Source organism: Liolophura sinensis, chromosome 13 (genome assembly GCF_032854445.1).
Source record: "Liolophura sinensis isolate JHLJ2023 chromosome 13, CUHK_Ljap_v2, whole genome shotgun sequence".
NCBI lineage: Eukaryota > Metazoa > Mollusca > Polyplacophora > Chitonida > Chitonidae > Liolophura > Liolophura sinensis.
In genome coordinates, this window is record NC_088307.1 from 4960276 (window position 1) to 4988198 (window position 27923).

Consider the following 27923-nt stretch of genomic DNA (forward strand, 5'->3'; position numbering starts at 1 on the left):
CTAGTCTGTGTCTGTAACATGCATATACACATTCATCTACTACCATTGCACAACTGATAAATGATAAATCACCAGTGAATATGATGTTCCATTCTCCAGCCCTCTACCAAGGGAGACAAATCAGCATTAATTCAGGCGGTTATCCAGGTACCTGGTGAAAGGTGTTCAATTACTCTGTCCATAAACCTGACAACCACAAACGTGAAAAATTCTTGTATTTGTCGTGGAACACCTATCAAATAAATACTCATAATTTTGCAACATGCTCAAAAAAAGCTTTTCTGTTCACATTTCTCCAATGCCATCCTTTCAAGTAAAAAAACTGGATAACCTAGGAAATGTATTTTTCATGATCCTTTAAAACCGCCACATTGGAAGTCATGCTGCTTTTTTTTATGTACAATGAGATGAAAAGATCTGGGTTTTCCTGAATTACAAGATTTGTCCCCCTTGGTAGGGCATTCCCAGGGTCTGGACACTAACTCTACAATTCTACTAGACTCAATATTAATGGTAATATTCACATATTGGACACTCCAGAATAAGTGTGGATAAATTAATGTGTGGATAAATTAATGTGTGGATAAATTAACCTATAGACTTATCACATCCCTAAATACACACCAATAAACTTATCCAATTCCTCAAGCTTTTCGTATCACGAAAAAGCTACTTTCAGTGCACTTTCTGGACCCTTGTCTCTTGCCTTTGGAGACAATTTGGGGACACACAGTATGATTGAATAAACAATTTACAAACAAGAATTACAGTATCTGCTTTCTATGTCAGAGAAGAGAATTAAAAAACTCTTCAAATTAAGGCAAATAATGTCTTTTTTTCCAAAGCAACTCCTTTGCGACCACACTCTTCACTCTGCACAACATTTCAGCTGCCCACTGTAATGCACAGTTAAAACAGATTTCTGTTGGCTGTTAACAAAATTATAGCCTTTTTCATTTGTACATCCGCTTGAGCTGCAGAGGTCACACTAAAGCCTATGTAAATGTGATTGAAAATTTTATACCATGACTCAATTTGGGCAATCTACTAATTAAATTATCTACTTACAATCTTATTTGTTCTAGATTGAGTGCATGTCTCTGGATGAATTAGATTTGTATGAAAATGGCTAAAAATATTCCTCCAACAAACTCTGATAACTGGGTCATTTATGAATAAAACACCATTATTTTCAATCAAAAAAAAAAAGACAACATTAAAAATCCTAGAATGACATGAACAATGTGAAACAGAGATATGAATGGACAATGTTAGCATTCCTGACAGTACAAACATTACATATGACCCTTCAGCTCTAAGGAAACAATGACAGTGAATCACTATAAGTATTTTATTCTGACGAAATTACACTAACCTCAAAGCAGACGACAAAAACTTGTACATGTACCAGTATTTTGACACAGAATTGATTACCTTCTAGTCAATGGTGAGTATTTCTCTTATATTATGCATAAGTAAGCATTGCCATGGTGTTACGTTACCATGGGAACATACCAGCCACAGTACTGGCTGCCCCATGGTTACTATTACCTGCATATCACCACACCTCACCAGGCATATGGGGGTCTTCTGACATACTGTAAATCTTCGACCTTTTCAGCCACTAAAGCACTATTTTCAATGAAATGCAAACATACAATTATTACAAAAATGACACCAATAATGATTTGCCTGTGTCATGAAAGATGACGGCTTCATACAACTAAGCAAATTATTTCTGTACACCCCATAGAATGTTTCAAAATATTGGTCGCAGTGGTGGTTGAAAAGGTGGAAGCACTTGGATATCCAAAGTACCTCCTTGTATGTACTCGTGAAATACATACAGCCTAACGTTTGGGAATGTTGATATTCATAAAATTTCATTAGATTGACACCATTTTCAATCTCCTTTTCTGGAGAGTTCCAGTTTCAAAACACAACTTCCTTTCCTGACTCTTTTTTGGGAGATGTACTTTTTTTAAAACAGATTCTAAAAAAGCCATGACTACAAAAAACTGGACTACTTCAGCAGTACACAAGCTGTAGGTGACAAAGAGCATCCTGACAGAGCTTGCTCATGGTGAGGCTTGACTGTAACTGGGTAGAAGGGAAACCGTTCATTCTATGCACAGATTTGCCAAAATTCTTGGACCCTCAAACCATTTCCATTGTCAATTCTCATTAACATATTTGTAACTCACCAATTAGACGTGCTCACAACCTTAAAAATTGTGCCACAGATGAGTTTTAAAGGAACACAGAATCAGTGCTGAATGGTTGAATGGGCAGAGCTAAATGTCCACTTCGAGTTTGAATTCATAATAATAAAGTTTAAAATATAATGGTCTTAAAAAACACTCCATCACCATACTGTATACCTTTCATCAATGTGGTAATTTTTCTGTATAAAATGAATGGTCTCTTCAAGACATGCAATCAGAAAATTAAGAGGAAAAGAATATTATTCCTCTCTAACTGCAATAATTAACATTAATTCTTTGTTATTTGATTGAAATCTTATGACGTAGTCAAGAAAATGTCATTTATATGACGACAAGTCTAATGGTGGGAGAAAAGCTGGCTCTGTCCGGAGGTAAACCAAACAACCAACTGCATTTTGTAGGTACAAGAGAAATTAGAGTATTTAATTATCCAATCAATGTTGGTTGTGTATACTTTCAAGGTATTTAAGTTACGCCAGACTGCATAAATTCCATGTAATAAGGTGTCTGGCTTTACAGCAGTTCTACTACAAAGCTCTACACGGTTGTCTCCCTTCTTCAATAACAGGCAATCCCAATAAATACATGTAGTTTTATGATACAGCCGAGAAACTCATCTGCAGACTGTATGTCTCATATCATAAAAAAACAAAAATATACACAATTTAGCAATCTCTCTGTTGTAATTCATCACCCAAAATATTGCACAAATTCATAATTCTGATAGAAATTAGTCCAAGGCAGAAAATATATGTTTTTGATTCAAATGAATATGGCGTCTATCTGTGGAGTATTCTTCTGACGTCCAGAGAAATGCATGTGTGACACTTGGCAGTTCAAAAGGTAGGCGTTTATAATTAGACATGAAAAAATGGTAAATGAGTCAGTAATTTGGTGGAATGATTTTCGCTTTTTGACCGGACCCCAGCGGAGGTCGAACACCAAACCAGGACATTTTCCACTCCAATGTTTCCTTGATCAACTTTTGCTCCTCGTTAGAGAATCTCAGTAACATAGACACAGCTTTTATCAACTGTAAGGCCTGGAAAAGAAAACAACATATAAATTAAAATCGCTGAAATGACAGACACTTATATTTCACTTACACAGAGTATTGTGCCAGAAATGTTTTTTTATCGTTGTTTATTGTCGTACTCAATAATTCTAAGGTCATTAAGGAAACCAACCCATGTTGCTCTTAGTACCTGACAGATTTCGAAACTTTAAAAAAGCCACAGCCATGTTAGAAAGAGCTGGATTCTAAACAATGTTTATTTGATTTATTTATTTGATAGGTGTTTTATGCCATACTCAAGAAAATTTCACATATACAACAGTGGCCAGCATTATGGTGGGACGCAATTGGGCACATCCCAGGAAAACGCACGACCATTCGCAGGTTGCTGCCAGACCGGTCAGAGAGGATGCAAGCATGAGGTGTACTTGAACTCAGAGCAACCACATTGGTGGGAGGCTCCTGGGTCATTGCGTCGCGCTGGTGTGCTAAGCCCTTTGGCCACGCAGGCCCCCTAAGTCATGTACAGTCAACATAAATAAAAAAAAAGAGATCTGTACAAAAATATCAACTCACCTCAGCTTCTCTACTCAACATAAACTTTAACACCACATGTTTTAAATACTCAAAGTTGACATCATCCTGCAATGATTCTCGGAAAGAATTTGAATGTTCATCAGATAACTCAGTCAACTTTGGAAGAGTCTTATGCACTGAACTATTTGATGTGAAGGAATTACTCGACTGCATGGGTAAAAGGGCTGGATGACTTGTTGATGTTGGAACAGGACTACTTTTTGTAACACTCCGCCTTTGCACTGGCGGACTGGCACCCAGGTCCTTAGAATCTATTGAGACGTCGTTTGGAAGGGCTTGCACTTTCAGCTCTCGCTGCAGTGTCTTCTTCAAATCTGTTAATCTCTGCTGCTGCATTTTTATTGTCTGTGAACAAAATTCAGACTTTATTACTTAATAACTTTAATTAAGCATAAGCAGCAATGAAATGTCAATTTTATCTCATGTATTTATTTATTTGATTGTTGTTTTAATAATAATGACATACCCAAGAATTGTTCACTTAATCAGAGAGAGTCAGTTAAATAAATGGAAGAAAGATGAAAGCCATATTAAACCACTGACCTTTGGCAAGGCATTGACAACCTTTCCCACATGTGATGTACAGATACGCACACCATATGGGGCGTCTTCAAAACCAACATTAGTGTGTAACCAACATTAGTGTGTAACCAACATTAGTGTGTACATACGTTCGTGTGAACATCCTGCCACAAGCATCCTTATTCTTTTGTCTTTTAATGTCACGAGACATGACATTGTGCACAAAACAATCATATACCACCACATCTAAGACACCAGACATGACACTGTGCACAAAACAATCATATACCACTACATCTAAGACACCAGAGATGACATTGTGTACAGAACAATCATATACCACCACATCTGAGACACCAGACATGACATTGTGTACAAAACAATCATATACAATCACCTCTAAGACACCAGACATGATATTGTGTACAAAACAACCATATACTACCACATCTAAGACACCAGACATGACATTGTGTACAAAACAATCATATACCACCACATCTAAGACACCATACATGACACTGTTTACAAAACAATCATATACCGCCACATCTAAGACACCAGACATGACATTGTGTACAAAACAATCATATACCACCACATTTAAGACACTAGACATGACATTGTGTACAAAACAACCATATACCACCACATCTAAGACACCAGACATGACATTGTGTACAAAACAACCATATACCACCACATCTAAGACACCAGACATGACATTGTGTACAAAACAATCATATACCACCACATCTAAGACACAAGACATGACACTGTGTACAAAACAATCATATACCACCACATCTAAGACACCAGACATGACATTGTGTACAAAACAATCACATACCACCACATCTAAGACACCAGACATGACATTGTGTACAAAACAATCACATACCACCACATCTAAGACACCAGACAAGATACCATGTATAAAATAACCGACAAGACACCACATTTAACACATCAGATAAGAAACCACATTACATGTGACCGTGTGATTGAGGAAATCTCTGAACTGGTCTAAAACCGGCTTGGCCACATGGTAGTGTGAACACATGCATTTTTACAGATGGCTTCGACTTTAACCGGCTCAGATTTGATCCGGATTAAATTTTGCCCGTGCGAACAGGGTATTAGACACTAGACGGAACACCACATGTAAGACACAAGACCTGATGCCACACCTTCTCACCTTGTTCTTATCATTGACCTGATCCTCCAGGCCAGCTACCGTCTGCTCCAGAGATTCCAATTCAGATATGCTTACAGTTTTCTCATTTCTCTCTTCTTCTACTTGTTTTAACTGAAAAATTTAAAAATTACGTGATGTCATAATTGCTCATGGCTGATAATAGTTGATAATGGCTGATTGCTCACGACTGACAATGGCTGATTGCTCACGGCTGATAATGGCTGATTGCTCACGGCTGATAATGGCTGATTGCTCACGGCTGATAATGGCTGATTGTTCACGGCTGATAATGGCTGATTGCTCACGACTGATAATGGCTGATTGCTCACAGCTGATAATGGCTGATTGCTCACGGCTGACAATGGCTGATTGCTCACAGCTGATAATGGCTGATTGCTCATGGCTGATAATGGCTGATTGCTCGCGGCTGACAATGGCTGATTGCTCACGGCTGACAATGGCTACTTGCTCACAGCTGATAATGGCTGATTGTTCACGGCTGACAATGGCTGATTGCTCACAGCTGACAATGGCTGATTGCTCATGGCTGATAATGGCTGATTGCTCACGGCTGACAATGGCTGATTGCTCACGGCTGACAATGGCTACTTGCTCACAGCTGATAATGGCTGATTGCTCACGGCTGACAATGGCTGATTGCTCACGGCTGATAATGGCTGATTGCTCACAGCTGACAATGGCTGATTGCTCACGGCTGATAATGGCTGATTGCTCATGGCTAATAATGGCTAATTCCTCATGGCTGATAATGGCTGATTGCTCATGGCTGATAATGGCTGATTGCTCACGGCTGATAATGGCTGATTGCTCATGGCTAATAATGGCTAATTCATCATGGCTGATAATGGCTGATTGCTCACCAAAAATGACTAGTATACACTAATCGATGATGGGAATTTTATCTAAGCTAGGATGCGTTATACATATACTGAGTAAAATAAAGACTGTCACGCTTTGATCAAAATGTATAGATCTCCATATAAGCTTGTGTAAAACATATAGTGAAACCTCACTGTGGCAGAAAACAAACAAACAAACAAAAGTTTCAAGGCAAAGCGAACTATGTTATCTCACCTTGTCTTCAAGGAATACAACCTTGGCTTCTGTTTTCGTCAAAGAGCTTTGAAGGGAAATAACCTCGTTGACTTTTTGCTGAAATTCATCTTCTCTTTCTCTTTGCTCTTCTGTGGACGACCGGCGTAACGTTTCCAACTGCTGCGATAATTCTGCATTCCTCAGCATCAGATCATCTTTATCTATTGAAAAAGAAAAACGGCTACTGAACAAACAAACCGTGCCTTTAAAGATGAAATAATACAGGAGCAAGAAATACCATGGACTACTACAGTACTGTAGTCAATACAATCAATGTATGTACATTTAGCAATAATTAGCAACCGTCAGATTTAGGTGATTTAAACATTCACTCTCTCTTTCTGAATCTTTAAACCAGCAAGTTTAAAAAGCGTGAATTTGTATCTTTGCTTACTTCATCTCTCCCTGTAAATGCCATGCACTGGTTAGTCTGAAAACGACTGCTACTCCATGTGTCTTTTAATTTTCATTCATATTTTGGCAATATACTCTTCCACTCTCAAGTATTAAACCAATTTTCAAACAGATTTAATTTCTAGATTTTTTTTCTCAAAAATACACTTTTGCTAATAAAAGTATAGGGTCTTTAATATTTTTTTTTTTTTGGGTTGGATAAACTTTGAATTACCTTGAAGGGGACTTTACCTTCACCGACCCACCACCTTCCTGTTTCCGTCTTTCTGCCCCTGTAATACCATACCTTGACTAGTGGAGCTGAGGTCTAGCTGGTGTTTACCTTCCCCGACCCACCACCTTCCTGTTTCCGTCTTCCTGGCCCTGTAATACCATACCTTGACTAGTGGATATGAGGTCTATCTGGAGTTTACCTTCCACGACCCACCACCTTCCTGTTTCCGTCTTCCTGCCCCTGTAATACCATACCTTGACTAGTGGAGCTGAGGTCTATCTGGTGTTTACCTTCCACGACCCACCACCTTCCTGTTTCCGTCTTCCTGCCCCTGTAATACCATACCTTGACTAGTGGAGCTGAGGTCTATCTGGTGTTTACCTTCCACGACCCACCACCTTCCTGTTTCCGTCTCTCTGCCCCTGTAATACCATACCTTGACTAGTGGAGCTGAGGTCTAGCTGGTGTTTATCCATTTGCCTTAGTAAATTTTCCAATTCTTTCTGGTTTTCCAACTTCTTATTTTCCAGTTCAGAGACCTGCAAAATAAAGATATCAATTTTCTACATGAGTGCTGAACAAATAAGAAAACTCCTAAAATATCTCACAAATCTCTAGGCTTGGCAACCAATACCTGGATCACCAAATATGATGTTATTTGTAAAGGGCTGGTAGCTACATGAAGTTTGAACTCTTTCCAGAATACTAGGCCCCTGACACATGAAATTGCTACAAGTAGTCTGAACTGATGTTGTCCTGGCTACCTGGCCCCTGACACATAAAATAGCTACATGTAGTTTGAACTGATGCTGTCCTGGCTACCAGGCCCCTGACACATAAAATAGCGACATGTAGTTTGAACTCATGCTGTCCTGGCTACCAGGCTCCTGACACATAAAATAGCTACATGTAGTTTGAACTCATGCTGTCCTTGCTACCAGGCCCCTGACACATAAAATAGCTACATGTTGTTTGAACTCATGCTGTCCTTGCTACCAGGCCCCTGACACATAAAATAGCTACATGTAGTTTGAACTTATGCTGTCCTTGCTACCAGGCCCCTGAAACATAAATTAGCTACATGTAGTCTGAACTCATGCTGTCCTGGCCACCAGGCCCCTGACATAAAATAGCTACATGTAGTTTGAACTCTTGCTGTCCTGGCTACCAGGCCCCTGACACATAAAATAGCTACATGTAGTCTGAACTTATGCTGTCCTGGCCACCAGGCCCCTGACACATAAAATAGCTACATGTAGTTTGAACTCATGCTGTCCTTGCTACCAGGCCCCTGACACATAAAATAGCGACATGTAGTTTGAACTCATGCTGTCCTGGCTACCAGGCTCCTGACACATAAAATAGCTACATGTAGTTTGAACTCATGCTGTCCTTGCTACCAGGCCCCTGACATAAAATAGCTACATGTAGTTTGAACTCATGCTGTCCTGGCTACCAGGCTCCTGACACATAAAATAGCTACATGTAGTTTGAACTCATGCTGTCCTGGCTACCAGGCCCCTGACACATAAAATAGCTACATGTCGTTTGAACTCATGCTATCCTCGCTACCAGGCCCCTGACACATAAAATAGCTGTATATGTGCATCAATACACTAAACATGCATCAATACACTAAACATGCATCAATACAGTATACATGCATCAATTCTGTTCCCTCAGGTAATTTAAAAAACACTGCTTTTTATTTTTGTGATGTTGCACAACTGAGATATCGCAGTTCAAAGTAAGCAAAATCGCACGCATTGAGACAATGGAGAGCCCAACCATGTTATCAGTTTTTTCTACAACCCGAAGACGAAGCTGTTTCCACTTATGATACCCAAGTCCTGTCTGGCCTTTCAACAATATGGCCTTGAGGTATGAGTGATGCAAAATCGTCTTTGCAGTTCCTCTAGCTTGGGGCATCCCCTGACCTCAGATTTAGACTTGCAGATTTAAGAGGTTGACTTAAAAGAGTTACTAAGCGCGTCTTAAATAACTAATGTTACATTATTTGTTGTCTTTTCTTTTTAAAGTGGTGGAATTTTGTAATGTTTTCCTACTGGACTGCTTGCCCCCCAATGAGGCAAGTATGAACATATATTTCTCCATTTAGAAAACTGTTCCTGCTGGACTTGGCTGAATACATACGGAGTTTTCTAAGGCATTTATCCGCTCCTGCTTTTGCTCTAACTCTTCATTTGCACTGTTACACTCGCCTTCTTTATGGACCAGTTTCTCCTACAAAAATAAAGAGGAAACAGTAACAAAAATTGGTGAAAAGTTGATTATCAGCTTCCTTGGGGTTTCAAATTGCTTCAAACATTATTTCGAGCAGATCAAATGGGCTTCACTTTGTAGCAGGCCAAACTCAGTACTGACATACCTTAAATGACCATAAACTTCGTCCATGACTAACTTGCCCATTTTTCCTGATTCTGAGAGTTCTATTGATTTTAAAAAGGTGTTTTGTGGTTTGCTTGGAACATGAGATGATATTCTATTGGAAAATTGTAAATTTCAGCACCAAAAAGATATTTTGTGACATTTATTCGGCTGTAAAAATGGGCTAAATTTCGAGGTACATATCGAGGTCATTCGAGGTACATATATAACAGAGCTGCCTCAACGGATTGCAGTACACTACATACTACATATATATATATATATACTACTATACTACATACCACACTAAGCTGAGCAGTACTTCACCTATCCCCTGTTGTAAATACAAAAGTACCTGTATAATGGCCATAACATGTTAGCAGTACAACAACAGAACTGGACTCTTTTTTTTACAGACAGACACAAGGCAGAATACAAGTACATTTATCCATTCTCCATTGTCTTTACAAATAACGAGCTTACTTCCCCAAAATGTGTAAGCTTCTTGTATCAGCGTTACATGCAACCTGCTACCATGGCAACCATCTCTGTGGGCACTACATCATCACTGCAGTTCTGAACCTTCCTATACCTACAGCTACATGTACACAGCAGAACAAATCTCTCTCAATATTCTCATTTATCTTTCAGAATAACAGGCTTATTTTCCAAATATTTCTCATATTTACATATGTTTTCACGTTCAGCTGAGTACACTCACTTCCAGTCGCCAGATTCTCTTCCCATAATCCAGATTTGATATAAATACTTAACTAAGATTCTTATATTTACACATGTTTTCACGTTCAGCTGAGTACACTCACTTCCAGTCGCCAGATTCTCTTCCCATAATCCAGATTTGATATAAATACTTAACTAAGATTCTTATATTTACATGTTTTCACGTTCAGCTGAGTACACTCACCTCCAGTCGCCAGATTCTCTTCCCATAATCTAGATTTCATACAAATACTTAACTCAGATTCTTATATTTACATATGTTTTCACGTTCAGCTGAGTACACTCACTTCCAGTCGCCAGATTCTCTTCCCATAATCCAGATTTGATATAAATACTTAACTAAGATTCTTATATTTACATATGTTTTCGCGTTCAGCTGAGTACACTCACTTCCAGTCGCCAGATTCTCTTCCCATAATCTAGATTTGATGTAAATACTTAACTAAGATTCTTATATTTACATGTTTTCACGTTCAGCTGAGTACACTCACCTCCAGTCGCCAGATTCTCTTCCCATAATCCAGGTTTGATGTAAATACTTAACTAAGATTCTTATATTTACATGTTTTCACGTTCACCTGAGTACACTCATCCTCCAGTCGCCAGATTCTCTTCCCATAATCTAGATTGGACATAAATACTTAACTAAGATTCTTATATTTACATATGTTTTCACGTTCAGCTGAGTACACTCACCTCCAGTCGCCAGATTCTCTTCCCATAATCTAGATTTGACATAAATACTTAACTAAGATCCTTATATTTACATATGTTTTCACGTTCAGCTGAGTACACTCATCCTCCAGTCGCCAGATTCTCTTCCCATAATCTAGATGTGATATAAATACTTAACTAAGATTCTTATATTTACATATGTTTTCACGTTCACCTGAGTACACTCACCTCCAGTCGCCAGATTCTCTTCCCATAATCCAGATTTGATATAAATACTTAACTAAGATTCTTATATTTACATATGTTTTCACATTCAGCTGAGTACACTCATCCTCCAGTCGCCAGATTCTCTTCCCATAATCTAGATTTGATGTAAATACTTAACTAAGATTCTTATATTTACATATGTTTTCACGTTCAGCTGAGTACACTCATCCTCCAGTCGCCAGATTCTCTTCCCATAATCTAGATTTGATGTAAATACTTAACTAAGATTCTTATATTTACATATGTTTTCACGTTCAGCTGAGTACACTCATCCTCCAGTCGCCAGATTCTCTTCTCATAATCTGGATTTGATGTAAATACTTAACTAAGATTCTTATATTTATGTATGTTTTCGCATTCAGCTGAGTACACTCATCCTCCAGTCGCCAGATTCTCTTCCCATAATCTAGATTTGACATAAATACTTAACTAAGATTCTTATATTTACATATGTTTTCACGTTCAGCTGAGTACACTCATCCTCCAGTCGCCAGATTCTCTTCCCATAATCTAGATTGGACATAAATACTTAACTAAGATTCTTATATTTACATATGTTTTCACGTTCAGCTGAGTACACTCACCTCCAGTCGCCAGATTCTCTTCCCATAATCTAGATGTGATATAAATACTTAACTAAGATTCTTATATTTACATATGTTTTCACGTTCAGCTGAGTACACTCATCCTCCAGTCGCCAGATTCTCTTCCCATAATCCAGATTTGATATAAATACTTAACTAAGATTCTTATATTTATGTCTGTTTTACCTTCAGCTGAGTACACTCATCCTCCAGTCACCAGATTCTCTTCCCATAATCTAGATTTGATATAAATACTTAACTCAGCTTCTTATATTTATGTCTGTTTTACCTTCAGCTGAGTACACTCATCCTCCAGTCACCAGATTCTCTTCCCATAATCTAGATTTGATATAAATACCTAACTAAGATTCTTATATTTATGTCTGTTTTACCTTCAGCTGAGTACACTCATCCTCCAGTCGCCGGATTCTCTTCTCATAATCTAGATTTTTCTCCACGGCACTTTGTTTTTCAGCTTCTACATGATCCTGGAAACCACAGTGAAAACCTGTTAATTTTATCTGTTTACAAACAACTTGGGAGTCTCTTGCTGGCTTATACAGCTAAAAAACTGTTTCCACTGCTTATAATTAGCCCCTGATCAATGAAGTCGCTGGCTCAAATCCACACTGTACTTTCACGACAAATCATTCTGCACCCTGGTTAGTGGCATTTTCTGTCGAACGTGTAACCTGGGTCATCAGTTAACCCGAACTAAACAAATTCTGGATCAGTCAGAAAGCTCCTCCACCCCCAAAACAACAAATTTGAGTCACTGTTTATGTTTAGAATATATGTGCTTCAAACATTTATCAGCTAAATTGTGGTATCACTCACTGCTCATAAGAAACTTGTTACTTCTCAATAATCTATGAATGCTTATAGAGACCATACTGGAGATTTTTGGCAAAGAATCCATAATAGCTAATCAGATAAAAATGTCTTCATTCACCCAGAACAGCTCAAATTATCATGTACGTTTCAGTAAGTATCACTCACATCTATACTGTTTATAATGATACCCCAATTCATCAACCTGTTCGTACACGAAAAGCCAACTTTACGTGGAATTTATGCACAGTTTGAACTTTATTTTGGAGACCAAACTACACTGGTTGGATTGGCCAGTCTCAAAGAAGAATAATGTCTTCAGAATATCCATCAATAAAGACCTTGCAAACATGCAAATAGGCTGAAGATATTACAATAAAACAAATCTAATGTTTGAAAAATTTACAATGCGGCTCATTTTATTAATTTTGTAAGTTTTACATCCCATTTTGAACAGTACACAGACAAGGTTGATATTGTCTGAAAGGTAATTATTTGGGCTATGTTAAAATAATAGCAAAAATTTGACTGGGTTTGTGCTGATCGATTTTTTGTGTGATTTTTACCAAAAAAAATCTCTGGGATAGCTTTTTTAAAACCACAGATTTTGAATTCTTTGAAAAAAGCAATACCTCACAGACTTTCATGGCATTAATAATACTCATAGAAGAAAAGAAATACAACCCCCCCCCCCCCCCCCCCAAAAAAAAATGATGTCCTTACAATTTTTTGAGATGCCATGTGCATTTCCTGCTGTTTTGCCACTTGCAAACTGGAGAGCTCTGACTCAAGGGAGGTAATGTTGGCCTTTAACAGTTTCTCTGCTTCTTCTGATGAACTCCTCACCTTCTCAAGCTCGGACTCTATCAACTTTTTCTGTAACCAAAACAAATCACGTTCTCAACCCATAAAGGCTTGTACAAGCTACATACTGAATGAATATTTTTTATTTCAACATGTGTGATTTAATTTATGAACGAACTTTAAAACTTTGTTAAGATGTCACACTCATAGTTTGTCTAAAAATCAAAATTTTGGGTAACCATGTTACTTTAACTAACGGGTAAAGAATTATTGGGAAGATAAATACCCCAATAATATCAGAATCTTTTAGCTGAAAGTATTTCAAATGACTTTGTATTTTGTTTCACAGGTTGACGGTCTGAACTGTGACTGTGAATGATACATTTATCATTTATTTTTAATAGCCATTCAGAATTTGAAAAAAAATAAATTTTTGCAACTGTCAATAAAACAACTAGATTGTTTATCACTGTCAATTCAAACTGTACATCATTTTGGTAAATCTTAGCACACTAAGCACAATGAATGAAGTTGTCCGATTCACATGGCTCCTACGAGATTCATTCAGCTTGTTTTTATAGACTCACAGTCATGACAGACTTAAGAAGTACCCACCTCTTTCTCGTACTGTACATCTTTCTGATTGGCCAGCTCCCAGTTCTCCAGTGCTCGTGCTTCAGCATCTTCCAGCTTTTTCTTCACATCTGCCACCTTTCGGGGGAAAAACAAAAGTGCTCCTCAAGAATATGTGCTAGGTTTATTTACCACTGCCATGTTTATTTGAGTGGCCCTATGTAAATAGTGTAGTTTGGTATGTAGAAATGCCCTTCCGAAACAGGTCATCTTTAAAATGATACTTTTTGATGCAAATACTTCAATGTTTCTGATTAATTTTCTTGTGTAAATCAAACATCAAAAGGACTCTACACTATCAACAGCTTTTTTCATATTCTTTATGTCCTTTATGTTCCATTTTATTCTTCTGATCAAAAAAAATTACTGAAACACTGTGGTAAACATATATTGAAAAATACTTGACAACAAACCTGCATTTCAAAATTTTTTTTCATGGCATCCATGCTTTGCTGACTATGCGCTAATTCCTCACTGTCTTCTGCGATTTTGGAATTTAAATGAGATACCTGAAAAACAAAATAAATCAACGAAGAGATCAGAGAGTACTAAAGTTTTATACGTAACAATGAATATTTCTGTCTTACTGATCAAGAGCTACCATAATTCCTCAAACTTATTCCATATGACAGGAAAATTTTCACTGATATTTATGCACATTTTTCATTTCATTTTAGAGACAAAAATATATTGGTCAGACTAATCAGTTTCAAGGTTTCACTAAAAGTATAACATTATCAGTCTACACAGAATAATGATTTCAGAATATGCTTGAACAAACACCTTGCGAACAAGTGAAAAGGTTGAAGAACTACAGTAGAGGTTTGATCTCAGTCGTTCACACCTGCCAGTGATTTCAAACTCCATCCTTATAGAAGCCATACATCACTATCTTGTTTTGCCAAATTTGTAGTGCTAGCAAAGAGTCCTGTATCATGCATAATTACAGATTTTAAAAAACACAATCCTGCTCTGAAATGGTCAGATTCAGATATGGACAGCTTATGAAATGACCATTTTACTTTTTCATAATATCGTTTGTTTATGTGGACAAATGCACACTAAATCAAGGTGACTTTTTTCATGAATTTGTGGCATATATGTTAAGTTAAAGGAAATCTACCAGGTTTTAGAATTTGAGTGAGTGAGTGAGTGCTTGGGGTTTAACGTCGTACTCAACAATTTTTCAGTCATATGACGACGAAGGAATCATTAGGGTGCATGTACGTGTAACGTGCCTCCTTGTAGCAGGACGGATTTCCACCGCTCTTTTATTTAGTGCTGCTTCACTGAGACGACTTACCGAAGGCAAGTAAGCCGCCCCGCCCGAGCCATTATACTGATACGGGTCAACCAGTCGTTGCACTATCCCCTTCATGCTGAACGCCAAGCGAGGAAGTTACAACTTCCTCTTTTAAAGTCTTAGGTGTGACTCGATCAAGGATTGATCCTGGATCTACCGGTCCCGAAGCGGACGCTCTATTAGAATTTGAAACAACATGTAATAAACACAGTACCTACAACAACATAAAGTCTAGCAGAATGTGAAGCTGACTCCAGTCAGAGCAAATGGTGATCAGTGACATGTAAAAACACTGCAAAACAACCAAAATGTAATTCTAGCCCGCATATTAACCAACCAGCTGGCCAAATCTCACCTGCTCTTCTAACTGTGTGATTTTATCACTCCACGTGGACTTGACCTGCGTCAACTGTAACCTTGTCTCTTCTAGTTTCTTTTCCACAGAGTCCCGCTACAACAACATTCACATTATACATGTCACTTTCAACTGTACCATTCATCGTATCAAAAGCATGATTACATGTTTTAATGAAGATATTCATGCTACACACAAAAATGCATCACTGAATTCCCAGGTAGGAATCCTGGAACATTTATCTCATTGTGTTAGACAGGTGAGAAGTTTGCCATCATGTGACCATAATTTGGTGATGAAAACAAAATGGCTGCCAAATGTTAAAGCATTGGGGAACTGGCCGCTTTTGGCCACTTCGCTAGTGACCAGTAAGGCCTTGTTGTACAAAGTAACATCACCAAAGCTCTGCAGAAATACTCAGACTATCTAGAAAGCTCAAAATTATACAAATCCAATGGATACAAGATTGCTGATAGCAAATCAAAACCAGGCATTTTCCTATGCAATAACAGGTGGACTGTTTTCTTCACCCCCACCATTTGTTACTAAGGAGACCATGTGGTATCTCGCTTCGGATCGGCCTCACAGAATACAGCCATACTCTTACACCGCAGCTAGAGGAAAATAAGGTGCCGACAACAGCCCAGGGCTCTTTACAAGGAACCATTCGAAGACCTTCAAAACAACCAATACCCACGCCAGCAGCCTTACAGGCCAGTAAAGGAACTGCAACGGCCAGAAACACGCTTTAGTCAAATGACAGCGATAAGACTTCATCCTGAAATAAGATCTAATACACATTAGCCTCGATTTTACCCACACTCTATGGTCATGTGTGCAGTGATTACATGCAATGATTTTACCTCTCTTTCAATGGCCTGTAGCCTGTCATCCCCAGACAGCTCCTGGCCCTGAAGTCTCTCCTCTAGCGTTTTAACTCTCTCTGTCAGCCGGTCAATCTCATCACTTTTCTCCTCTAACTGTTTACTCGTCTGACCAACAGAAAAAGGGATAACACATTTTCCTCAATCATTTTTTTTTGTGTCTCTGTTGGTTTACTTTAAGTATCCAGTACAATATCTATATACCATTTATATACTATAAAGGGGCATTCTCCCAACGCCCATTTACAAAACAACTCCCACAAAACACTAGATCTCAAAGAAATACTATGTAAATATCAAATAAAATGTCACTTTTTGACATTAGTTCTGCTGGAATATTCACATACTCTTTGTGCTGCTCCACTTGAATCTCATGCTGAAGACATCAGACATGATGCCCCACCGAGGCACAATACATGACACCTAGCAAACGGTATAAAACATCTTAGAGCGTAATAAGCCAATAATACTGACAATACGCAAACCAGTAGGCTGCCAATCCCATTACAAGTAATGTGAAGGACAAGGTAGGAATTACCCAGAATCTGAGTTCTTATCTGAACAGCAGGTGACTAATTGTCGGCCCATGAGACTGTAACTAATGACGTCACAGGATTCCCAAAGGTGAACAAAAATTCACAGAGTTATTCTTAAATATACTGCACAATATAAGAGACTACGGAACCCTGTCTAAAACGGTCATTTACCTTGTTCCTGCTGATGTCACCATTCCTCTCCAGAGTGATGTATCGAGATTCCAAATCTGCATTAGCGGACTCCAAACTGACAATCTTGACAGTTCTCTGTAAACATAATGTCCCATGATTATAAAGTCAGCATCTGCTTTGCACACAAATACACATAGATCACTCAGGTCACTTATCACACATGCACCGCACCAGCATATAAACTCGGAGTCTACTTTTGAGTGAGTGGGTGAGTGCTTGGGGTTTAACATTCTACTTAAGAATTTTTCAGTTATATAATGAAGAAGGAGTCCTTAAACTGCATGTCATGTGCCTCCTTGTGGCAGGACGGCTTTCCACCGCTCTTTTATCTAGTGCTGTTTCACTGAGTCGCTTTACCGCAGGCAAGTAAGCCACCCTGCCCAAGCCATTATACTGATATGGGTCAACTAGTCGTTGTGCTATCCCCTTCATGTTGAATGCCAAGCGCGGAAGTTACAACTTTTTTTTTAAGGTTTTAGGTGTGACTCGACGCAGGATTGACCCTGGATCTACTGCTCCAAGGCAGACTGATTCTACTTTTGAGAAATGAGCATAATCCTCTTTTGTTTCCTACGATGTCCCTAATCCTCTTAATCTGGATCAGAGATTAAAACAATGGGGGATGGATTATCACTATGTAAGATTGCTTTCGTACCTACCCTGAGCAGTATTCTAAAAGTTGTCACTTGTTTTCGCACCTTTGAGTAATTTTGATCAACAACCAGTATTTTAACCCCAGTCATTAATCCTTGATTAACGTAGTCAAGCAACACAATTAGTTTTGGATTGTTTTCTAATTCATCGTCCTCTGCAGCTGGCAAGAAATCACTAGAATTGCCGTAGCTGTCGAACGGCAATTGTCATGTTGTACACAATTCACAGTTTGTTAAAAGTTCACTCATTGGTCCACACAGCCAATGGGATAGTGTGTATCAAAGTGACATTTACTGGGAGGCAACATCTACTTTTCTTTCACCTCACAGGCACACCAAAGGTTGATCAGACTGATAACAACTGAGCTCCCGTTTTGTTTTACACCTACTAGAGTTTATATATGATATACATATAGCCTAATTTTCCTCTTTGCTGTTAAAATTTAGCTGCCGGCAAAGATTTCTTATCCCAACTCCTGTCAGCGCAGCAAAGATTTGCTTGTGTTTGGTGGGTATAAAACCCTTCCATTGTCTGCTGTGAATCCACACTTTCCTGAGGGTCAAATCATCTGGAGACTTGAAAAACAACAAACTGCAGTTTTCTTCGACGACCTGTTTTTACATCGGCATGCAGAACAACAAACTATTTCATGAAGAAATTTGATATACCCGTTGTCACTTGTGCAGTTTTTTAACACTGAACTAAATGGTGAAGCTCTGACAGTTCATAACAGATGGACTTGTATGATGTCATTCAGCGGAGACTACCGAGTCTCATCTAGTGATTTTAATGCCATATTACTGAGATTACTGTACTTTTTTTCCAATATTTTTTACACTCAATTTAACAAAACATACAGGGGTAGCTAATTACGATTAAATAACCAATCTGGACGCTAATCCGTTAAGTTAGTCAAAAACCATACATCCTCTATTCCATGCCAGATTACCATTTCAACACCAAGTAGCATTGTATCTTCATTTCCCTCATATGACATTATGCCCTGCTCATTCCAAATTCTTAAATACTTTCTTTACTCAAACTCAAAAGTCACACTTGGATCATGCAGTAGGCTACTGTGTCACAGAACATACCTGGCTAACTTCCATGCTTAATTCTGACACTTTCTTCTCCAAAACTTGCTTCTCTGCAGTCAAACTGTTCACCATCTCTGCCTGCGCATCACCTTGCTCCTTAAACTTGTCTCTGGGGTAAAAAAAAATGTTCATCAAGGATCATTACAAAATTTACTCGCAGGCACCTCATCAGCATGAGAGTCCAGGAAATTTTTTTTTAAAACGTTCTCAACTTAAAGCCTGTTATTAAATAAACATTTCCCATGTTCCTGACAAAATAAGATGGTTCAAATATTTGTAAAATTTGAAATCTGAGGTCAAATAAGGAGAATGGTCAAACAACTGAAATTCCAACCTGCAAGAGACCTGCAACAGTCGGTAAAGATTTTCCACACATAATATTAAGTTCTACTTTTTTTCCTCTGACACTGCAGTGAGAGTTATTCTACCGATAAAACTACAATTTAAATAGTTTCCTACGCCTTTCTTCCCTAATCCCAGGAAATGCTTCACTCTCACCGTTCTTTAGTGACTTGCTCCAATTTTGAAGTCAGGCTCTGGTTTCTCTCTGTTAGATCTTTGTTATTTTTCTCTAACTTCTCCACCAGTGATGATGTCTCCGTCAGCTTAGTTTTACAGGACGATAGCTCTTCCTGAGTGTTCAGTAACTAATGAAGAAAAATAAAGACTTTATTTTTTTTACATATATATGTAAAAATTGTGCAAAAAATGTCATTTTTGTTTTCCTCCTGACTGAAAACAACTCATTATTCAGAAGTTTCTTGTGTCTTAGCTTTATAAGAGAATGTAATAGTTTGGATAAGTGGGGTGAGGGGGACACTTAAACTCAACTGCTAAGGGACTCTCAGTCACGACCATGAAACCTGGCATTACAGGAGTCAGTGACAAATATCACATCAACCAGAGCTACTTTCTGCATTCGATCCCTGAAAACTGTGCGACGATACTTGCTCTAAAAACTGAAAAAGTACATACCCTAAATGACCATAAATTTCATCCATGACAAAGGCGCCCATTTTATCCTGATTCTGTGAGTTCTATTGATTTCACAAAGGTGTTTTGAGGTTTGTGTTGAACATTGAATGATATTTTACTGAAAAATTCTAAGTTTATTTGCCAGATAATTACTGTAAATGACCTAAAATTTCGCAAATAAAAGAGCATTTTTAAGAGGCGAACAAATGTTACAAAATATTATTTTTGGTGCTAAAACTTTCACTTTACATTTAACACATATAATTTCAGGTAACTCTGTATCTTTGAATATACACAGGGCAAACAGTAGTAATGTTAACTGACCATATGTTTGACTTTGGCTGTCTCCTGGGTAACTAAGCCCTGCATCTCTTCGTTTTCCTCTTCCCTCTCGTACATTCTGTTCTTCAGTTTCTTTTCAAGCTCAACTTTTTCCTGAAGCAGCCGGTAAACACATCAAATCAGATTTTTCTTTCCAAGTTCAAACACAATTAGACTGGTCCATTTTGCAAATGGATTACACCTGTAAAATAGATACAGCATGCCTGGAAATAGGTGCCTGGCATTTTTCACAGATTTTTTTAAAGAAGTGGTACAAACCACATTTTCCATGCTGGTTAGCATTGGGCCATGGTTAATGTTTTCAGGTTTGGTCTAATATTCTATAACTTGGACAATATAGTTCTCATCACTTTCCCCAAAGTGTTCTTTTCAAAAACGCAAGGCACCTACATTCAGGCTTGCTATATAGAAAGGCCAAAGCAAGAACGTCCGATAACTTACTGTTATATAAGGGGAAAAGTATGCATAATTAGTTGGTAGTGTAAAACACTGTTGTAACATTAATGGACTTTTCTAGACATGCTCTTCATTAACACCAAAACTGTACTTCAAGGCAACACAAGTACTATGCTGCGGATGGTCATGGGCTTCCCCTGGGGTCTGCCTAGTTTCCTCTCACCATAATGCTGGTCGCCATCATACAAGTGAAATATTCTTGAGTGCGGTGTAAAATACCCATCAAATAAATAAATGAATAGATCACAAGCAGCATCAGTATTATCAGCACAAAGAAACACCTTGCAAACATTTTCCAATAAATGTTGTGGTAATACCAATGACACACTGGAGGACTTTAGCACAAAGCTGAACTACACGTGTACTATACAAAACTTACTTCTTCAATGGAAGCTATCTTATCCAGATATTCCTGCAAATGAATAGAAAGAAGAATGAATAAGCAAAGTGCTTAGTTTGTTGGGATTTATATAAAGTTGATGTCAATTTGCACTGTGGCCACTCGCTAAATGAATAGCCCATGTTAAAAGATAAGACAAGGTGTAAACAAACTAACTGACCAATTGACTTCCAGAAGAGTATGTTCCAATAATGAGAATTAGACTTCAAGGTATAATATAACAAATCACTATTCCAATTTCACAAAAATCTTGGAAAAGTACAGGATTTGCGAGTAGGAGTAACAGACATCTGTAAGGCCCTTAACTTTAGATTTCTCAGTTTGACACAAATGTACAAACCAGTCATGAACGTATATCTGAAGTAATATCATTCGTTTTCCTTCTGTGTGTGTTTACATTGTGCCCGGAGACTTTCATTGTTGAAATTCATCGATAGATAAGCTATATGTCTGAAACCAACAATGAGTGTAACCAGAGACTATCCAAATCCGGTGTAAAGTGACAGGCCTTCCTGCTAGCCCAAAGACTGTCTGTTGATGAAAGATCATGAAGTGAAAGCTCTACCTGTTCTTGCTTGCCCAGTGTTTCCTTGAAGCCATCCGTTAGCTTCACCCTATTTGTCTGATACTGTTCGTTAAGATCCTGCATCCTTTTTGACATAGCTAAAAAAAGGAAAAAATGTTTTCAACTAGAAGACAATCTGCAAGCGCAACCTCACAGAGCTTAATGTACAAATCCCCCCACTACACACAAAGGGACAACACTCTGCATTAGCTTGGGCTCAGATCCTGATCACTACTGAAATTTAATGGAATGGATGCTGTGCAAATAACTTCATCCAAATCCATCCATAACTGTTTCTGTAAATTTGCTGCTCGCTATTAAAGAGGAACGGACTGAAATGATTCAAAGAGGCCGTTTAAGACATCATTTAAAATTTTGCAACGTGCATTTAAAAACTTAAAGTAGCATTAATATAATATGATAATTTGTATTCATAATTCAAAATTTGCAATCGCAAGTACAGTTAATGCTCAACAATATGGAGAGTCGAACTTGATGACAAGGTCTTTTGGTTATCTCCCTTATCTACACAATGTCCCAGTTGCCCGAATTTCTGATCAGCCACGTGAAGGGGTTTGTTAATAGAGTAAATGTTTTCACAATGAGGACGCTTTAAAAGTCCAGGTGTAATTTCTATGCATGTTTTGTCACATTAAAAATCAATAAATAAAACTACTGCGAAAAAGAGGACAGAAGACAAGGAAGACTCGTATATTATTGCATAAATGAAACAGTTTAGACATACTATCCTGCTGTTTTTCAAGGGATGTTTCCAGTTTCTCAATACTTCTGTTCTTCTCCTTTATCATAGAAACATATTCTGGAAAAGATAAAATTGTCATGTGATTTTCTTCATGAAAATAATTGAAAGTAAGTCATTTTTGTAAAAACAATGGTTTAAATGCCCCCCCCCCCCCCCCCACACACACACCCCCAAAATAAAACAACAAAGAAAAAATGCCCTCGTCTTTTTAATTTTTTTTTTACAACTTATATTTCGCTTCAAGAGATCTGAGACCATCATTCTTGCTAACAAACAAAAGTGGTGTTTTTTTTATCATTTCATTTTGGCATTCAACTTAGCTTACACATCATTACAACTGAGACATGACTTTCTAGTTACTCACAGTTTATAGCCATGATGTTCTTTGCATATCCACCAGACACAATATCCACATTAGATTTACCTGTGATTTTTGTCTCCAGTTTTTTACACTGTTCTGTTCTCTTCATCAGCATTTTCAGAATGTCTTCTTTAGATGTGTAGCTCTGAGGAGAGACACATATTTTATTAAATGCTTGCATATTTGCTTCAATAATATCATGTATTACTAGTATGTAAGAACTATATGCAAAATTCCAGGCATTTCTTCTCAGATATTCAAACACATTAATGTATACTCATAAAAGAAACATAGTGAAAACCTCTGAAGCAAAAGAACAGATGGTACTGAATAAAAAATAACTAAACAAATGATAGAGAAATGTGAAAGTTGACAAAGTTTATTCAATTCATTAATTAGACAAGGTGATTGGTAACCAAAACACCACAAATATTATTATGGACAATCTTATAGATGAGCTTTTTACTGTGAGGTAACATCAGTGGTCATGTGAAACCACAAATTCATGACAGGTTTTTGCTTTTTGTACTTGTTCATGGTCAAGGCGAAGCTGAATGAACAACTTAACAGCTGTATATTAAACTTCATCTGCAAAATGCGCCCACGGAAAGTTCTACCAGCTTGCACACCCTGCATCTCGGACAAGTGGGTGAAGGGTACCCACCTGTAGTGATCCAGAACTTACCTGTTCATCAGAGCTGCTGACTTCACCTGCTGACCCTGCTCCATGTGGGGTGGGGCTAGTAGAACCTTAACCAGGCCAGAAAATACAGGTGTAGTTATTCATTTATATGACTGGTGTTTCACACCATTATCATCACGAATGTTTCACTTTCATGATGGCCGTGAGTTTCATGCGAGGAGGAAACAGGAAACCAAGTATGGTAAATGTCCTAAAAATTGAGCTTTTAGAGGCTTATAAATGACATACACTGTTACTTTTGCTGTTGAAACTTACACTTTCTAGTTGAAACCCATCCTACCTTCTAAACAAAACCAATAATCTATGATCAATAAAACTCCCAGAATCAGTAAAAACTGTACAGCATAGTCATGGATGAAATTTTAGATCATTCATCACAACTGGTGTACTGATTTTCACCTTACGGGTTAACTCTGTGTACATGTATGCCATATCGAAGGTCCACTTTTTATTAACAGGCCCCTTCAACAGGGGACGTGGTGAATTTAAACATACCAACATACTCTCTTGCTGAGGATAGGATTGGACCCACACAGTCAGTGTGTAACTACGCACAGGCAAGCTTCATAACGGCTCAATTATGAATGCATAACAGAACATTTATTCCTGTGTGTACGTCTCAAGAAAAATGCCGAAATTCATCTTTAAATACTTATATTTAAGCCAACAGCATACAAAGCTACTTTATCAATTCAAGTTATACAAGTCATGATACAGAAAATCTCCAGTATAGCCACTTTAGCTGTGCAATCATGACCAATTTATGATAAACCTTATAAACAGGATTCATTTGATACACACACATAATGTCACACGTACTTATCACAGAATAATGTCACAGTGATGACAGAAATTGATAATGGTACCCTTATGCACAATGAACTGCTATCAATCAGACAAAAGACGCATTTTCATTTGTCACAATGGGATTCAGAATCAGAATTACTTAATAGAAGCTGTTACAAAGCTCCATGGACTCGTGACGACTCGCGAGAGTCTGACTGTCATTACCTAACTCTGGTCTTACAGGACTGGCCAGTCCTGGCCCTGCCCCCAGGGGTGACCCGAACCCTCCTCCATCACCAACCTCTTCCTGAATCTTCTTCTTCAGCTTAGCAAACATTCTGAGTGTCTACAGAGGTTAGGCAGTCCTGGAAACATTGTAACATATTACATATGAAAAACAAAGTGTTAGGAATGGAAAACAAGCCAGCTAGTTTAATTTATTTACTTACTGTAAATGACTTTTTATTCGCGGGCATAAACTTTCGCAGATTTGGTAAGAAGACACATTCAAGGGAATCAACTTTCGCGAATCTTAACAGAATTTTTGGACAACTGATAACGTCAAGTAATAAAACAACTCAAGCATTCAAGTAACAATGTTGTCATTTAAACTTGTCTGTACATGTAAGATGTGACAAAAATTCTACACAATACAGTAACTTAATCAGACAAAAGAAGTTAATCCTCTTAAGCTTTTAAAGACTGTTAATCTTTATAAGACGAAGCCCTTACATGCTGTGTGAGCAAATATTTGTATTACTCACACCGGCAGACGGCGAAAGATTACATGTCATATAAATAAATCCCAGTGTTTAATTCTCACGCATCAGCAGTGAGGGTGAAACTTTGAGTGATCTGTGACAGACTTGAGTAAATTTCTCAGAAATCATTATTATGAAAAAAAAAAAAGTTTGAAATGTGGAAACTTCTAAGCGATTTATTGGGTGTGTCCGAAAGGTGATCTGACTGGAAGGCAAGTAGAGTCTTATCAACTGTACTTGCCTTCCAGTCAGATCACTTTTCCGACACAGCCTCTCTCATCGTATGTATATCGTATCACAAACACACACCCAGTACAAATTATCGATATGTATGTCTCTAACCTGCAGAAATAAATCAACAACGTCCCAATGTGGCGATACTTAGACAGAGCTAAGCCTCCTTAAAAGAAAGCAATATTAACTGACGATTAATTAAGCTGGATTTGGGAAAGCCGGAACACATTCTAATTAGGTATTTCTAATTAACGTGTTTGAAAAAGTATTAGAACTGTAGTGCTTGTTAACAAATTTTTAGCTGTAACGCATGTACACTTAATAAATTACTTACATAGGTTTTATGTTCGGTGGCAGTTATTTTTGCGGAAATGTGTTTGCCGTGAAATCTGCAAATCTTAGTACCACGCGAATAAAAAGGCATTTACAGCACTTGAATAAGTGAATACAGGGCCACCAGATGGTTTACACCATGATCTGTGGGTCCTCCCAAAGGTAAATATCTATCCATATTTCACCTCTCCGCTGATTTCAAGTTTCCAAAATGGCCACCCTGTTATGATACATGGTTATCCTGTTTCCCCGGTCTCGCGATTGCAAACGGTAGAAATGTGCAGCTCTAAAACCCAGATGGTGCATGTGATTGGCTGCTAATGCGTGCTGTGTAAATGGCAGCCATTTCGTAAATGAGAAGTGAGTGGAGAGGTTGAACATTAACAAATATGGATGTATATTTACCTTTGCGATGATCGACATCTCAGGATTTTAAAAGCCAGGTGCCCCGTGATCAATAAAACACTTAGTAGGTGTGACTCGATGGGTGTGGGAGGTTAATAATTGACTGTTTTTCGAAATTTTACAATCCATCTTTTAGCAGTGTGTAGGAGTAATCGTTGACTATGAAATACAAGAGAGCTCAGCGTGGTCATCCAGAGCCAATTTTGACTGGATTTTTGTCACACATTTACTAGTTTAACCAACCTACATGGTCTAGCCCCACCTGCATCTGAAGCCAGGTGCCAAAGGCTATACCTGTACCCAATCATGTGATTGTTTTCTTTGTTGTCGCTGATTATCTAATACCTTTCAGCCAGGTAAACACTCCCAAACCCATTCCAAATGATAGTTTATTTCTCTCAAAAAGCATTGCTAGTATCATTCAGGATAAAATTATCTTGCTGCGACAACAACAGGTAATTTGCTGCAACAGTAACGTCAATCTAATCTGATCTGATCTAAGCTTTTTGACAATTTAATCTGAAAGCATTCCTGGGTTATAACATACAGGCCCGATCACTGAAGAAAAATAATTTTCTTTACCACAGGCGGTTGAAACAGTCAGTACACCCTATATATCTCATATACCAGCCTCTTACATATGAGTAAAAAGTAAAGGTATGAAACGACTTTCGGCCATCACCACCCAATGTCGAAATTGAAGAAAAAAAGCCTTCAACCTCCAACTTTTCCGCTCCTTTCCCTACCTGGGCTATTATGTTTCTTTCTTCAAAACAGGCTGTTTTTGTGTAGTTAGATCTGACATAGAGGTACTCGCGTTCTGTGAGAAACAAACCATTCTTTTTCAAAAGGGGCCAAATACGATCCACGGCAAGTTTCCAAGTAAACTAGGTACGAGAGCCTCACTTTCGTATCCTTGACTGCCTAACTATGACTAGAAGCCAGTGCACTTACAAAGAGGAGATTTGACAAGCTTAACCCAAATTTAAGGTTAAAGCATGTGAATATATTTTAAGATTTTTGTCACAAATCCTACATTTTCTGACACTGTTAATGTTTTTACACCCTACATTTACAACATATATCTAATCTATGCAGGGTTTTTCACATCACTTGTGTTTTGTTTAACAGCTTTTTAGGTCGATCGATCTCTTGTAAGTTAATTAACATTTAGGCGCTTTACATACTGACTTCACAAGAACCAAATGACAGCCGAAGTGACGTGTGGCGGTACAACAACAGCATCATGTTAAACTCGAACCGGCTGTAAACATATGCCGGTGCTCGAAAACCGCATCCACATCGGTACAAACATGGTGTTTAGAAACAAAACGAACCGTATGCACATACCAGGTCAGAGAGTTTTAACTTGTTATTTCAAGATACATCACCATTTGGCCAAAACAAAACAGGAAACCCACCTTAACCCTTGCTGTTTTCGCGTGACAGTTTTCAGTTATCTGCGCCACGGCTCTGCGCCGATGACGTCACGGATTCTCTCTCTTCCGCTGTATATCTGGGGATTCCCCTGTCATATTTCCGTGCCTGCATGACATGAGACACAACTTGGTTTGTATGCAGTTTTAATGACATT

The 27923-nt window shown here is 38.1% G+C and overlaps 1 protein-coding gene across 2 annotated transcripts; it reads right to left on the bottom strand.

Annotated features, from left to right (window-relative positions):
• On the bottom strand, positions 1–27763 carry LOC135480285 (golgin subfamily A member 1-like). Of its 2 annotated transcripts, none has more exons than XM_064760084.1 (23): positions 27751–27763; positions 24822–24961; positions 23793–23857; positions 23171–23252; positions 22729–22803; positions 21984–22081; positions 21398–21430; positions 20545–20655; positions 19744–19892; positions 19243–19354; positions 17474–17569; positions 16746–16874; positions 15883–15978; positions 14638–14733; positions 14207–14302; positions 13511–13663; positions 12349–12444; positions 9456–9545; positions 7738–7840; positions 6653–6834; positions 5558–5668; positions 3817–4182; positions 1–3267 (listed from the first exon to the last, which is right to left on the bottom strand). In XM_064760084.1, the coding sequence occupies exons 2-23, from the start codon at positions 24931–24933 to the stop codon at positions 3109–3111; spliced, it is 2610 nt and encodes an 869-aa protein (XP_064616154.1). In that variant the 5' UTR covers positions 24934–24961; positions 27751–27763; the 3' UTR covers positions 1–3108. The 2 variants fall into 2 exon arrangements, with proteins under 2 accessions (XP_064616154.1, XP_064616155.1); XM_064760085.1 differs by lacking the exon at positions 27751–27763 and adding an exon at positions 25926–25936.
• Positions 27764–27923: the final 160 nt, after the last annotated feature.